At 46.8% G+C, this 13,454-nt stretch overlaps 4 protein-coding genes across 4 annotated transcripts; 1 reads left to right on the top strand and 3 right to left on the bottom strand.

Moving 5' to 3' along the window:
• Nucleotides 1-63: 63 nt before the first annotated feature.
• Nucleotides 64-1,870, bottom strand: F4812DRAFT_459336 (uncharacterized protein; the record flags this gene model as incomplete). Its single annotated transcript, XM_047937527.1, has 2 exons — nt 64-112; nt 1,644-1,870. The coding sequence occupies 2 exons, from the start codon at nt 1,868-1,870 to the stop codon at nt 64-66; spliced, it is 276 nt and encodes a 91-aa protein (XP_047790369.1).
• Nucleotides 1,871-4,582: 2,712 nt separating this feature from the next.
• Nucleotides 4,583-6,309, top strand: F4812DRAFT_428706 (uncharacterized protein). The gene is made up of 3 exons (XM_047934211.1): nt 4,583-4,832; nt 4,904-5,425; nt 5,484-6,309. Exons 2-3 carry the CDS (start codon nt 5,186-5,188, stop codon nt 6,135-6,137), a joined length of 894 nt encoding a protein of 297 aa, XP_047790368.1. The 5' UTR covers nt 4,583-4,832; nt 4,904-5,185; the 3' UTR covers nt 6,138-6,309.
• A 1,639-nt stretch (nt 6,310-7,948) lies between these two features.
• Nucleotides 7,949-9,402, bottom strand: F4812DRAFT_388645 (uncharacterized protein). Its single transcript, XM_047932094.1, has 2 exons — nt 8,612-9,402; nt 7,949-8,546 (listed from the first exon to the last, which is right to left on the bottom strand). Exons 1-2 carry the CDS (start codon nt 9,164-9,166, stop codon nt 8,019-8,021), a joined length of 1,083 nt encoding a protein of 360 aa, XP_047790367.1. The 5' UTR covers nt 9,167-9,402; the 3' UTR covers nt 7,949-8,018.
• A 1,161-nt stretch (nt 9,403-10,563) lies between these two features.
• Nucleotides 10,564-11,883, bottom strand: F4812DRAFT_459333 (uncharacterized protein; the record flags this gene model as incomplete). Its single annotated transcript, XM_047937526.1, has 4 exons — nt 10,564-11,215; nt 11,410-11,528; nt 11,614-11,663; nt 11,787-11,883. 4 exons carry the CDS (start codon nt 11,881-11,883, stop codon nt 10,564-10,566), a joined length of 918 nt encoding a protein of 305 aa, XP_047790366.1.
• Nucleotides 11,884-13,454: the final 1,571 nt, after the last annotated feature.

Genomic DNA, 13,454 nt, shown 5'->3' with positions numbered 1-13,454 from the left:
GATTCGATCGATCTACTACCTAATCCAGGGACCTACATAGTATGTAGTATGCTCCCGGCAGAATCAGGAAGATATATTCCAGGCATGCAACCTCCGCGACCCGGGAGGAACACTATTCACCGTGCACATGCACATGTTAGCAGTACCATGGCAGCGAGCCAAAGGGAAAATCCAATTAGATTACCCTTACCCCCCAAAGCAAACCCGCATCGCACGAGCTTGGCTTTGGAGAAAGTTATAAATAAGATCGAGATCTTTGAGTTTCTGATTTATTTTATTGTTCTATGCTGAGGTATCTTTCATCAAGTGGTTGGCCCCTTTGTCCGTTTCATCATGCGGCTTTGTTAAAGGTAGTCCAAGCCAAGCGCCCTAAGCCTCATCCCATTCATTGTATCCCGGAAAAAGAGAAACCCGTCCGCATGCATGCATTCGTGAGGAGAGAGGTAGTAAACAACTAAGAAAAAAGAGGTGGTGATGAAGGAAACGACGAAAAAAAAAAAAAGACATGATGATGCGATCGCTATGGCCTTCCCTTGAAAAAAGAAAAAAAAAATATGTCTAACCACCTCCTCCTACTTCCTATTTCCGCCCGCCCTTGCTACCCGTGTTGCAAGACAGACAGCATTGCAGCAGCGAACGGGGGAGAGGGGAGCACTTCGCGAATCGAGCCGTGTGCCCTAACTGCAACGGTGCCAATAAAACCACCATCACTAACCCCCCATCGCCCCTCTCACTACAAGCAACCAGGTGCCCCCCCCTCTTCCCGTCCCTCCTCTCCCCCCTCGTGACTCGAACGATCGAAAAGCGCAGTGGAGGTAGGTAAATGTAAACAACAGACCCGGAAAAATTAAGTATTAGGTATTGATGATTGGAGAGTTTCTCTTTTTTTCTGCCTTTGTGAAGTGATCAAAGCTCCCCTCCCCCTTCCCTTCAAACCTTTACCGGAATTCGGTCCCCACGTATTATTATATAGGTAGGTAGAACAAGCGATGATGATGATGATGATGATGATGATGTGGATGTGGATGTGCGTCTAGAAGGGTTCTCCCGGGTTATGCCGATTGAGTTGGAGTTCGTTACCGAAGTTTCTCGCTGCTCGGTCGCTGGCTTCGGATGGTGGGGGGAAAGAGCGGCAGGGGAAAGAAGGGGAGGGAGGAGGAAGGGGGAAAAAATAAAAATAAAATAAAAAACGGCCTAACGTCATGACTTGGTTATGTTCGTGACCCCTCCTGGACTTCCACCACCCCCCAAACCCAAATTAAAGGATGCCAATGTCAGTCAGGTGCCAAATTCAGCGAAGTAGCACAAAAAGACTGAGGTGATAATGACCATGATCATAGTGATGACGCGCCAACCCGGTGTTTGGCCGTCTTCGCCGTAGGTCTTTTTTCTCCAAGCCTCGGTTGCGTTTGTCGTGTACCCCGATGTTTCTTTCCAATGCGGTGGTGAGAAGTAACCAAAGAACGATAGTGACAACAATAGTAATAATAATGTAAATGGCTATTATGTAGGATGGTATAGTATAGCTGTCGCAGCACAACAACAACACAACGTAGAGGGCTCTTCGGGATCGGGCATGGGGAGGGAAAGGGGGGGTTGCGAAGTAGGGTAGGTTAGGTGAGAGGTAGGTAGGTAAAAATCACGAGATGGCAATGCCTTCCAGGTCTCGCATCAGCACCGCCATCTGCGCGCGCTTCGCGGCTTCGGCCACCAAGTTGAGGTTCTGGATGAAGGCGTCCGTGCTAGGCGCCTTCTGCACTGCTGGAGGGGGCGGTGGTGCGAAGCCTTGCGTCACCGTGGTCGTCGCGACCGTTGTCGTCGATGGGAGTTGGCGGTGGGCCATGGTGGGCGAAGTGATCGGGGCGTTCATGTTGTTCGGTTTTTTTTTTCTTGAGGGGTTGTAGGTGTATAGGTTAGATACCTAGCTAAGGTAGAGAGAGTAGTGTTGTATAATTTGTTCACGGAGGAATGAATGTGCACAACGAGTTAGTTATGCGTTTTCTGGTCTCACGTCGGCCTTTTTATCCTGCCGCAAGTTCTTGTGGTAGGTAGTATAAAAGCACGAGATGGTGCGATGTCGTACGACAGGTGGAGTTTTTCTGCTAGTGTACAGAAGCGGTTTTAGATAGTAGTTTGCCAATGGTAATGTGAAGCTTTCGTAGGTGTGTTTGAGGGGATGTGGAGGTAAAGAAGGATGAGTTGGTTTTTTTTTTTTTCGCAAGTCTAGCAGCAAGTTGGCGGTAACGGCCTTTTTTAAAAGACGAGTCTGACTCTGAGCCAAGGCGTCGATCACGACGCAACGCAGAAATTATTTTGGGTTAAGCGGTGACGAAATTGGTGTGAAATACGCGAAGAATATATCTTGTTGTTAGTCCCTTTTCAACAAGGAAGAAAGGTGGGTTAAGTTAAGGAACAAGCTTGATGTTTGTTTCCAAAGTATTGTTTCTTCTTTCTTTGCAGCAAAATATTTACATATATAAAATACACCTAGGAAGAGTATTAAGGGAAGTAGTCGCAAGAGGGGAGAAATGGAAGGAGTTTAATATTATATGTATCTTGCAAGTATTTAAGTACCTCTCCTCAGAGGTAGTAGGAGGTAGGTATTAAGGTATCGTGATCAGTAGTGGCTGTTTTTCCCTTTGTTCGTTCTAAGCTTGTCTGATATCAATTCGAAGTGGAGGGTCTTTTTTTTTACTGTACTGACCCCCAATTCCCTCCAATACGCACGCATTCTAGACCAGGGGTTCCCAACCGGCCCTTAATTTTTAACGAGCGGCTGCAAGAGGTTGCATGCAGATTGTCGAATGGGCTGGATCTGGATGAACAGTCAAGATTTATGGATATCGAGCCATTTAATATACATACTATATTAATATGTAGTAGCAACTAACCAGAAAACACATTTAAGAAAAGACTGCATATAGGGTCCGTCGTAGCAAGTCAGGCGAGATCCGAACGATATACCTACTGTCTAACGGACAGATTCCATGTTCACTCGGCACAAAGTTCTGTAATAATGTGTGATAACGGCCATCCGAACATGGTATCGCATGATTAAACCAGTTGAGTTAGGCGAGTTCTATTTACATAGTATTCGCGCCAACCACCCGGAGATTAATGGCATGACCGAGGATAACCTATTTGAGTTAGTTTATTACATACCTAACCCAAGGCAGGTGAGGAGGTAGTTATCCCAATATTTGTGTATAGCACGTAAAGCTGTATGGTGTAAGTCGTCAGACGGGTTCTAACAAGTATTCAAGTTCAACTACCTCATATCACCAAGGTCACCGAATAAGCCTTTGGCAAGCCTTACATAATATTAGTGGTACTCTTGATCCCAGTAACCAGCTTTTAGCGACTATGCATGTGCGCAATTTATCTTATACCTACCTACCTACCTACCTATAATCTTGGTATGCGCAATACCTAATCCAGGTATAATACGTTACCTATGTCTTATAAGACACTTGCAGGCACTTACTTATTACATATACTCAGCTTCATTTTGGTACGCCAAACTATTAAAATAATTCCGCAAGCAATCAAGAACGCAGGAAAGGCTTGTAGCAAATGAGTACTACGCAGCTAAGCAGCTAGGGACATCACAGATGCGACTTTGGCAATGGAACATTACGTTTGGCGTCCTGGGCTTTCGGGGTATCGGTCCCCCTTCGTTGATCTCAGATCTTATTAGTGAGAATCGACATCATAGTACATCTAAAGGCCGACGTGGTAGCGGAAAGATTAATTGATCTCGTCGACCATAACCAGAAATAGCAAGAGTCTGTCCCTCCGCTTGAATCCGTATGAACTCATATCAACGTAGTTTATGATTTGGAAAAATACCTAAGGTAGATCGTGCGCATCCAGAATATAACCGCAGTTTTCAAGCATCGTCGGTAGTCTCGTGTGAACGGATGGACGGCTCGGGGACCGTTGCGCAGGTGAAACAATCAAAGCAAATCAATATTGTCTATAATACTCTTCATTATGTTCTAGTCCAACTATCCAACTACTACCGTATCCCCCCACCACTCGAAATATTTTTCCACCGGGAGAACGAGAGCGTGGTGTTTTTTTCAGCTCTTCTATCATTCCCGTAAGTATTTCTCTTGGCGATGGAACAATGGGAATATACGTGATGTTCTCGAAGAATTGCGGACGGGGTTTGAAGCTACCTAAGTGAGTTAATATGTCTGACCACCAAGAGGACAACCGGCATTTGGATATAAAAGATGGATGGTATGAGCTGAATTGATGCCCGACATCTGCAAGTCGGAATATCTCATCTATCATAGATGATTTATCAACGTGGACTTCGGTATATATTTCGTTCCACTTTTTCTTTTAACGAGATGACCCCCACGGATGGGATACGAAGTACCTAGGGTACATAGATATTGTCCCTGAGGTAGGTAAGGTTATGTATGTACCTAAGTACCGAACTAAACGCAAAACAGAATTCACCCCGCAATGCGCCCCGGACTCTTGGATGTCTAGCATCATCGCAATTAGCTTGTGATCGGCGCTGTCCTGCTTCCGTGCGAATCCCTCTACCTAATATCAGTAGTGCAGGGATATTCATTTGAGCAATAGATGCCATCTCCAAGCGTGGTATGTTTAATGATGTTGTTTAACATTCTAACCTACTCGATTTCAAGCCCACCAACGATATACATGTACTTACCTACCTCATTTGTTAAAGCATCGTACAACCTTGTATTGTACCTCGGAACCACATGAGATACCCATTTGAGGACTTGAGGACTTCTAAGGACCCTGAAAAATGTCTGCGTGTCCCACATAACGCCCGAAACTAGCGGAATCTAGTGAGTCTAGGTTTTGGGATACGTAAATTTGTCGGAAACTTGCTGAGTGACTCGCTAAATCTTCGGTTTAGGTACTCGGTTTTGTACAGTACCTTTGTACATACTACTTAGGTACATACCTAGGTAGTGGCTCAAGCCGCAATCCATCTTATCATCATCCTTCGATAAGATAAGATAAGATTGGATACTGATAATGGAACCTTACCTCATTTCAAAATGACGGAGTTTTGCGGAGTTGCGATTAGAAAATACAACATTCGCGCGCAATCTGAGATTGGCATATTCAAAATCCAATTCCTCATAAATCTTCGGAATAAAACGGTTCAATAACGCGCCACGGTTTCTCCTCCGCAATGTCTTCGAAAACTCCTAGCGCCTCTAGTCCTAAGCCACCTGGCGCATCCGGCTGGTTAGCTATACCAGCTCCCTTGGCTCGACTATTCAAGAGATTCCCTCTCTTAACCTATCCTCCTAACGAGCTTCCTATTCGCTCACCCAGGGCCAGGGATATTGCGACTCTTTATGTCTTTATTTCGGATCAGGACGCTCTAAATGGCTTACCAAGCTTCAACCCATCTTGCCTCAAATGGCAAGTACGTCACAAGCATATCGTTTGAGCTTCAAGTTCCTATACCTAATAGCCGATAACAGACTTTTCTCAAGCTAGCCGGAGTCGGTTTCCGAGTAATACCTTCGAATAACCACGCTTCGCCCAGCGGCGCATTGCCGTTCTTGATTCCTCCGTCGAGTCCAAACAGTTTTGTCGCATCTAGACCCATTCCGTCTACCAAGCTGGAGCAGTACGCGACTGAACACGGTACGCGCAAGCTCTCCGAGATATCGAGCCTGAAACTCGAAGCCTATGAGGCACTTCTCGACCACCGGATACGGAATGCGTGGCTCTATTCTCTATATCTATCCCGTCCAAATTCCGCCCTGCTTTCGCGCCTCTACATCACGCCGGTTTCTGCGTCGCACGTTGTGAAGACGACAATCTTATACCAGTTGCGCCACGCAGCAGAAGCAGAGATATCACGATCTATAGGCACGCTAGTTGTTAATTCAGAAAGGCTGTACGACGGTGCGAGGGAAGCATTTGAGGCCTTGTCGACGATGCTCGGTTCAGGCGATTGGTTCTTCGAGACGCCCGAGCCGAGTTTGTTCGACGCCGCAGTATTCAGCTACACCCACCTCTCACTCGACCAGGGGCTGAAGTGGGAGGATCGGAGACTTACCGAAATCGTAGGGGAGTTCTCGAATCTGGTCGAACACCGCAACAGAATATTACAGAGATGTTGGGGCTAGGACTTAACTTGAACAAAGCAACCCACAGTGGTTAGGTGTAATGAGGTGTACTGTATGGTATATGTAATCCTGTAATAAGCCACTATATGTTGGACTGATGCTTATACGAATTCACGAGATGTGGAGATAGACAAATAATATACCCGCTCGGAGTCTTAGCACTGCACCTTGAATGCCATGCATATAAGTGCGTGTGATAGAAATGGGAATCTTGCTAGCTCAGTACAAAAGGCTCATCCCTTAGTCGTTACATTAATACTTAGGTACCTTAGAGGTAAGTACGTATTGAAAGGCTTCCTAGACTACGTTACTGACTGTATCATTGACGGTGCTTTCCCGTGCCATAGACAACGTTTATAAGTCGAGAGTCCTCTAATTGCTAAGTTGGACTGTTAGTTGATATATGTTAGGGTTGCGAATGAAAACATCAAAAAAGGATAATTGGGTATTCGCAGGGTCGTCTCGGGGCGCTTTATCTAACCCCAATACCTTCATGCTTGCCTTACCTGTGTCTTAGTTATATTCCCCCTAGCCCCTATCTCCTTTGAAGGAGTAAACCAAGTTGACAAATTCAAACAGCAGCTTAGTATGGCAAAGCACTACCTACGCTCAGCTATAGTCGTGTTGATTACCTATCATAAGGCATATAATTTCTATTAGCCTTATATATTGAACTACGTCTACAAACTACGTAGGTGCCTTTAAGAGTATTGTTTGATACTAGATGTTTTTAATGCCACATGGACTCACAGCTAAGCAACGGACCATCACGTAGGGTGTTATGTTTGGAAAGAGCCTGCCGTTATGTTAAGATATATTCTGAAAACTAAATCCTATCTCACCACTTTTAGGAAAGTGGTATAGATACGTACTTCGCCAGCTAAAAAAGAATCATATCGCTCTCCTAAAAATACCGAAGCTGCTGTTTGCCTTTTTTTTAGGGTATATCAAAATAGTCGCCTGTACTCCCACTGCGTACCAAGAACATCACACCTCCAAAGAAGCCCCCTGAGTGAGCACCGTGCACTCATTTTGACCCGGAGCCTGTACTATTATTGTCTTGCGTCCCGGTGCTGTTGCTTTTCTTTGTCGATTTCGAGCTCCCCCCGGATGACCGCCAGGAATTATCAACGAGACTAAGCCCTCCGACCTTACGGTAAACTGTCTGAGAAAAAGGTCATATGAGTACACGCTTACCTTGGCCTTTCTTCTTGGAGTTTTTGGATCCCCCAGACGGAGTATAGTCATCGGGGGAATTGCTTGCGAACATCGTGGGATTGGTAGGTAGTAATAAAGTGGTAAGACTGGTAGGCTTTTGTGGGTATTTCTGCAGTATAGCAGGCAATGCCGTTGACCAGATGGTTGTTGTTGTGGGTGGTAGTGGTGGACGGGTTTGATCGAAAGCTTCAAGAAAGTTTTCGATGGATCGCTATATATACGTTATGGTTAGGGGAAAGAAAAAACGGTTTCCAAATTCCCTTAAATCAGAATTAGTTGTAAAACTGATTCAAAGCACTTGCACACTCGGCGAATGGGGATTGCCAGTTAATCTTGAGGTGTCTACACATGATCCGACATAATACACGAGAACCGATAACCGAAGCCCCTGACTCTGAACCTGACCACGCAAGCTTGAATCACACATACCGAAAACATTCTTTGCTGTAAGTGTGGCATACGGATTTAGAGAAATATCATCTATTAATCCCCCTACAAGAAGCATTTCCAACTTCCAGTTATAAAACATGATCGAGACTTGCTCAGTGTTTCCATAAGGTATTTATACATGGCCTGAACGTGATTCGGCTTAAAGACGGAATCATCACATTAGGTAAAGAAGAGAAATTAACCTCGTAAATTCAATACATCTCATACTCACACCTAGAGCCAGGGATTCCACCTTCGTATACTATGCAGTTTCTCAGCACTGCTTCCGCACACAGTAAGCCAGTCGTTCTTGCTCGCCTGCTGCCATTCGAAATCGTGGTCTTGCCCCGGACACCGGTAGCAATTCCAACCGTACGCCTCGGCGTACAGGTCTAGCAGTTCGTCTTTATGGAGCTTCTCCCACCCGTCTAGGCTGAGCACCACGCTCTCCTCCCAAGCGACTACTTCGAATATCGACGGGCCGGTCTGCCGAGAACACATTACGCAACACGCTCTTCTGGGCTTCGGCGATGGAGGCAAGGGGGGCAGAGGCTGTTTATGCAAGTGCTGCGACTCGTGGGTTAGACTTCCTAATTTGACCTCACTGGACGCGTTGTGGCGCTTCAGCCGATGTAGTTGGACGGCGACTCGTTTGGCCATTTGTACGTCCAGCACGAAGTGTTTCACCAAGGCCAGCCTTTGTATCCTGGGGAACGGTGGCCAGCGGTGCTGAGCTGCCAGTTCTGCCTTCTTATCCAAAGCCTGCCCAACGATAAGCAGAGGTCCCGGAGAGGGGACTGAGCAAGGTGGGAATCGAGGTTGCATACCATCTCATCTTGTAGTCTGTGCATCATTAGTTCCTCCCGAAGCAGAGCGTCTAGAGTTCTACGCCAATCGAATGTGATATCGAGACCGTCGTCTTCTACTTGTAGACCGACGATATCGGTGTCGTTGATAATATAGCCCCCTGCCATGCCCTGTTTCAAGATACCCTCGCCTAACCTGAGGTGCGCAACTCGGTTCTCAAAGCTATATTGGCTCCATAATGTCTGGATATCTCTTTTATTCAACGAATTCGTAATGGAGGCTCCCGAGGTCTGAAACCGAACGCGACTCGTTCCAAGGCGGCGGCTCGCGCAAGCGTCGTCAGACAGTTTATAATCGACTTGACATCGCGACCCCGAGTAGAGGGTGATTGTTAGCTTAGGGATCCAATATTGCCAGAAGTGGCGTTCGATACGGCGCATCTGTCTCCTTGCCATATGCCGTAAGGTGGTCCATTGATATGCAGGGTCCTGGTTATAGTCGTCTACCAAAAGGTCTAAGATCCGCTCGATCAACTCCAGGGGCAGCCTCTGCCAGAGATCTGCTGCCGGGGTCATTCTGGGCTATCTGATTTTGGAAGACGAATCAACTGAGACCATACTAATTATCAAAATGCCCCGGAATTCTCCAGCTAAGAGCGTGCGGTGATGATATATACCAGCTCTCTACGGGACTTTATACCCACCATCATAAGCCATTGGTTACGTACTATATAGAAGCTTTTTACAAGCATGTCGGTATTTATCCAGAGACTAGGATCGACCAGGCCTCTCCAGCTAGGAGTCAAACATATGACATCCATCCATCCGTCCGCCTTCCCTTGGATACCTGGCGCTGGAATATTGGACACATGTTTGCGTAAAACGGCGAGTTGCCAAAATCCCAGGTTACATCAATGACGACGGAGTCGCGACTTGGAGTAGCTAATGCTGGATCGGTTATATAAAATTCCACCGAGCCAACGAGTCGATATCGGGGTGTGTCGTACTGCTTCTGACCACCCGGTAGATCGGCCCGTTTGCGTTGGCTATGCTTCCCCAAATAGAGGAGGTGCTCAACTTATTCATTCCCAAACCCACATATAATAGTCCCGAGAAATTTCGACCAGAGATCCTTCTTTTCCCTCTATATGCGACTAATCTGACCCGATTGTTCGAATTGCTTCATTCTCAGCGGCTGCGTCGCTTCGCACCAGCGTCCATGAGACCAGGGGAGTCTTGAATGATCAAGGGTAGATCGTGGGCGTCCCACTCTTCGAGTTTTGGGTGTCATTTTCGGGTCAGATCGTAAGGCGAATGGGTGAATTCGCTAAAACATACAGGATACTAAATCAGATTATATGATCTGCAGACCTTATAATATCACTTTTGATAGAGCTGATTATTCACTCCAACGCATTCTCGTAGCTTAGGATCATTATTATATATTATCAGTGTGGATCATGTAGCTCCGTTTTTATCTTCAAGCTCACATACACGAAGAGTTCTAGGTACTAGCAATCCAACTAGGCGACAAAGCTGAAGAATGCCCATCATCACATACATGCAGGACCCGGCTCTCTGGTCCTCTGCCAAAAAATATCGCAGCTGATTCCACTTTTTCCGCGAAAAGGATCTTCTGTGCTTGGTATATATAAGTTAAATATCATTTCATAACCATTGATACGCTTTGTTTTCGCGTCTTTAACTATTTAATCAGGGCATAAATCATCATAATGTGTTGTTTCGTCGTTAAGTTAGACTTTCGGGGGAGTCGTAGAATCGTAATATACATCGTCGTACCTGTTTCTGTTGCCTTGTCTATGTTTGCTCTGTTGTATGTGGGCAATGCTCGAGTCCCCTTTTGCTCGAGTTAACTCCCTCGCCGTACGCCAAAACCTTGCCGGGTAGGTAAGTTCTTTTTCATGAATTAGAATTTAGTCCCGATTCCTTTTAATTTTTTCATCTTCTCATTATTATCTCAATCCGGCCATCGCAACATTATGCATGGACTTGACGTCGTAATCAAGGTCGTGCCGACTGTCTTGGGGATTATCTCGAGGTCTTACGCTGGCCTGTGAGCCGGGCCTCGGTCTTCGAGAGCTTAAACTTGAATTTGAAAATCTCCTGTGTCTCCTCCCTTCCCGTTCGTATCTCGTCTCTCCAATTGTGCTTGCTGATTCGGATGGCGGGATACTTTCGGAGGCGCTGAACTGTGCTTCGTCGCCGTCGATTACGGACTGGGGAATGTTGGACATTCTCTTGTTCTCTGCTTGGTTCGCCCTGTGACGCTTGTACTCTTCTAGCGCCCTCCTTAAAATTTGACGCATGAAGGCCTTATTGACGTTCCTCCTCACGCGGTCGAAATAACGCACCACATCACCAATTACCATGACTTGAGCATCGTGGTCGACATCGACGATATCGGCATAGTTGGCACGGGAGTCCTCTTTCACGCGGAGCTTTCCGGGGCGCAGTTCGATTCCTATGGGGGAATACGGCAGGCGTTGTCCTACACCGCCCTGGTCGAGGCCTGGGGTCGGATCACCGTTGGCGAAGACGTATCCTTGCTGAAAATGGTCAATTCCTGGCTTGGCAAACTCATGTTTGCCTCCCACGGAAATAGGTCTGATTGAGGTCACGGTCAGTCAACTATTGATGAAACCGATCCCTTGTGAAGCTAACTCGCTTGCGATTCTGTGCTTTACGTGCAAACACTCGAGTGGTTCAAAAGGGAGTTCGTGATATCGGCGAAATTGGGAGGATGAGAGTGAGAGCAGTGCTGGTGAACCAAAAATCAATTAGGGTCGATTTTTACTTACATGCAAGCGCAATGGTGAGGAAAGGTATCGCTATGGCGCAAAACAATGAAGCGAGTATATCCGAGACATTTCCATTCCCACTCGAACTCTGGAGAGTCGGCCCAAAGGAATTCGAACACCTAGAAATGCGAGATTTAGCACATCTATCCCAGAAACTCTTTTTTTTTTTTTACGTTTTAAAGTAAATTTAGGGTGAGAACTCACGTCGCCGATTTGCAATTTGGACGCGGGCCCAATATCGTATCCCTTAAGGGCTGCGGAATAAAACGTCAGCGACACATATTTTTTTCACATATCCAAAATGAACGGGCTCGCACCGGGGAACGGTGAAAATCATAGAATTGTTTTGGTTGTCCATAACTACAAATCAAACTTACTCAGCGGATGAGCATCTGGCCCGTCCCGCGGCCCCTCGGACGCATCGTCCCCATAGCCTGAGTCACTTCTAATAGTAGCTTGATCGCGGGGTCCCATCTCTGACGAGAGAGAAGAGAAGCCAGAAGAAAGGGAAGAAAAGAGGGAAGGGGGCATTAAGAAGGAGGGCCGATTTCGTTCGGAATTATATTAGGGAATTACGGGAGGGAGGGAGAAGAAGAAACAGTAATCGGGGGAGGGGAGTTTTTTCTTGCTAGTATATGCTTAGCACGTGTTGATGGTGAATGAAACCCCTTATTATTTGTCGGAATGTCTAAGCGGTGATGCTGCCCAACTCCATCAACTCCACCAGAGATGCATTTCGCCTGTAGTTGTCAATGGCCACAGCTCACGATGAGGCTCCACTGCCTGCCGATATCCTAGTTAAGCGGTACATAGGGTCAGCCCAGATCACAAGGGGGACAACGGACGCCGGGGGTGAGGCGGCGAAGTGGATCCTGAAGCCCTTCAGTTAGCCAGAGAAAATCGACCACATTGTCACCGCCATTTGGCTCCCACCAACTCCTACCCGTTTCTTGAGATAAGAGAAATTTCACCAGCCATGCAATAGGTGAGACGCGTCCCCTTCACTCCTCTTCACTCCCCTTCCCTTGCAACGCCATACCCCCTCTCTTCCGCCTTAGCTCTGGAACATTCCTCCTTGATCGGGTCTGGCGTGTCCGATAGCCGCCTATGGACTCGAAGAGAAATCTGGAAAATCTGGGCTTTCCCGGCCCGCTGCGGGGTGTTCGATTCCACTTGGTTACTAACTTTCTGCATTTTCTATTTCCTCGCCCACAACGGACGCGGTTCCATGATGCGATGCGAAGCACGAACCCGCGATTGCGGTACACACTGACGTCAAAACGAACCAACAATTAATCGGCTCCAACGAGAAACGGAAGAGCCGATTGTAGGTGGCGGGCTACTATGTGCACTGCACTCTTGGAACCCACCCCAGCCTCCTCAGCGGAGCTCTCTTGGTGAAGCCCCGTGATGTCGGGCCCGGTGCGCGACAACGTGGACAGACACATCACAAAGACAAGTCCGTATAAAAAGCGTGACCTGATGCGCCACCCTTCGCGAAATCATGCCCTGTGGCTATAACCGGATCGGTCCCTGCATAGCAGCAGCATCGTTATTTGTGATATTTTTATTCATCAAATCTGGTTCAGGCTTGTGTGTAGATGGCTTCATAGGGGTCTGATTAAGATGCATTATCGATCACTGCCTCCCAGGAGTATTATTGAAAATGAGTTCTCATCGTCTGGTTGTTTTTGGTAATTTGTGCATGCAGACGACTATTAAAGAGGCAATGGCAGGTTAGATCTCTAAAAGTAGTATGGACTAGCAGTCTGGAACTCGCCGATGCAGCATTATCGTACCATTTTGTCCAACTTTTAGTCTATTTCTGTTAATGCATTGTACGGAATGTCAACGCCAGGCGACATAGGTTTACGTGAGTCACCCACATCCATCCATCGTCACCCTTTTCGCCCTTTTCGTGTAGGATGCTCTTTACGACGACACGTAGGGTTTGGCGTTAGGCGATAAATTCTAAGAATAGGAAGTCGTACCTAGTATAATACTTGCTTGTGATCAACAATCTTGACGCGAGAAATACCGACGAT

Source organism: Daldinia caldariorum (assembly GCF_022478825.1).
Source record: "Daldinia caldariorum strain CBS 122874 unplaced genomic scaffold F4812scaffold_8, whole genome shotgun sequence".
NCBI lineage: Eukaryota > Fungi > Ascomycota > Sordariomycetes > Xylariales > Hypoxylaceae > Daldinia > Daldinia caldariorum.
The sequence above is the reverse complement of the archived record's forward strand: the minus strand, read 5'-3'. Positions and strand labels throughout refer to the sequence as shown.

Coding starts and splice junctions, on each gene's coding strand:
- F4812DRAFT_388645 (XM_047932094.1), bottom strand. CDS start 9,166: ATGACCCCGGCAGCAGATCTCTGGCAGAGGCTGCCCCTGGAGTTGATC. Junction 8,547..8,611: donor ACAGACTACAAGATGAGATG/GTATGCAACCTC, acceptor ATCGTTGGGCAG/GCTTTGGATAAGAAGGCAGA.
- F4812DRAFT_428706 (XM_047934211.1), top strand. CDS start 5,186: ATGTCTTCGAAAACTCCTAGCGCCTCTAGTCCTAAGCCACCTGGCGCA. Junction 5,426..5,483: donor CATCTTGCCTCAAATGGCAA/GTACGTCACAAG, acceptor AGCCGATAACAG/ACTTTTCTCAAGCTAGCCGG.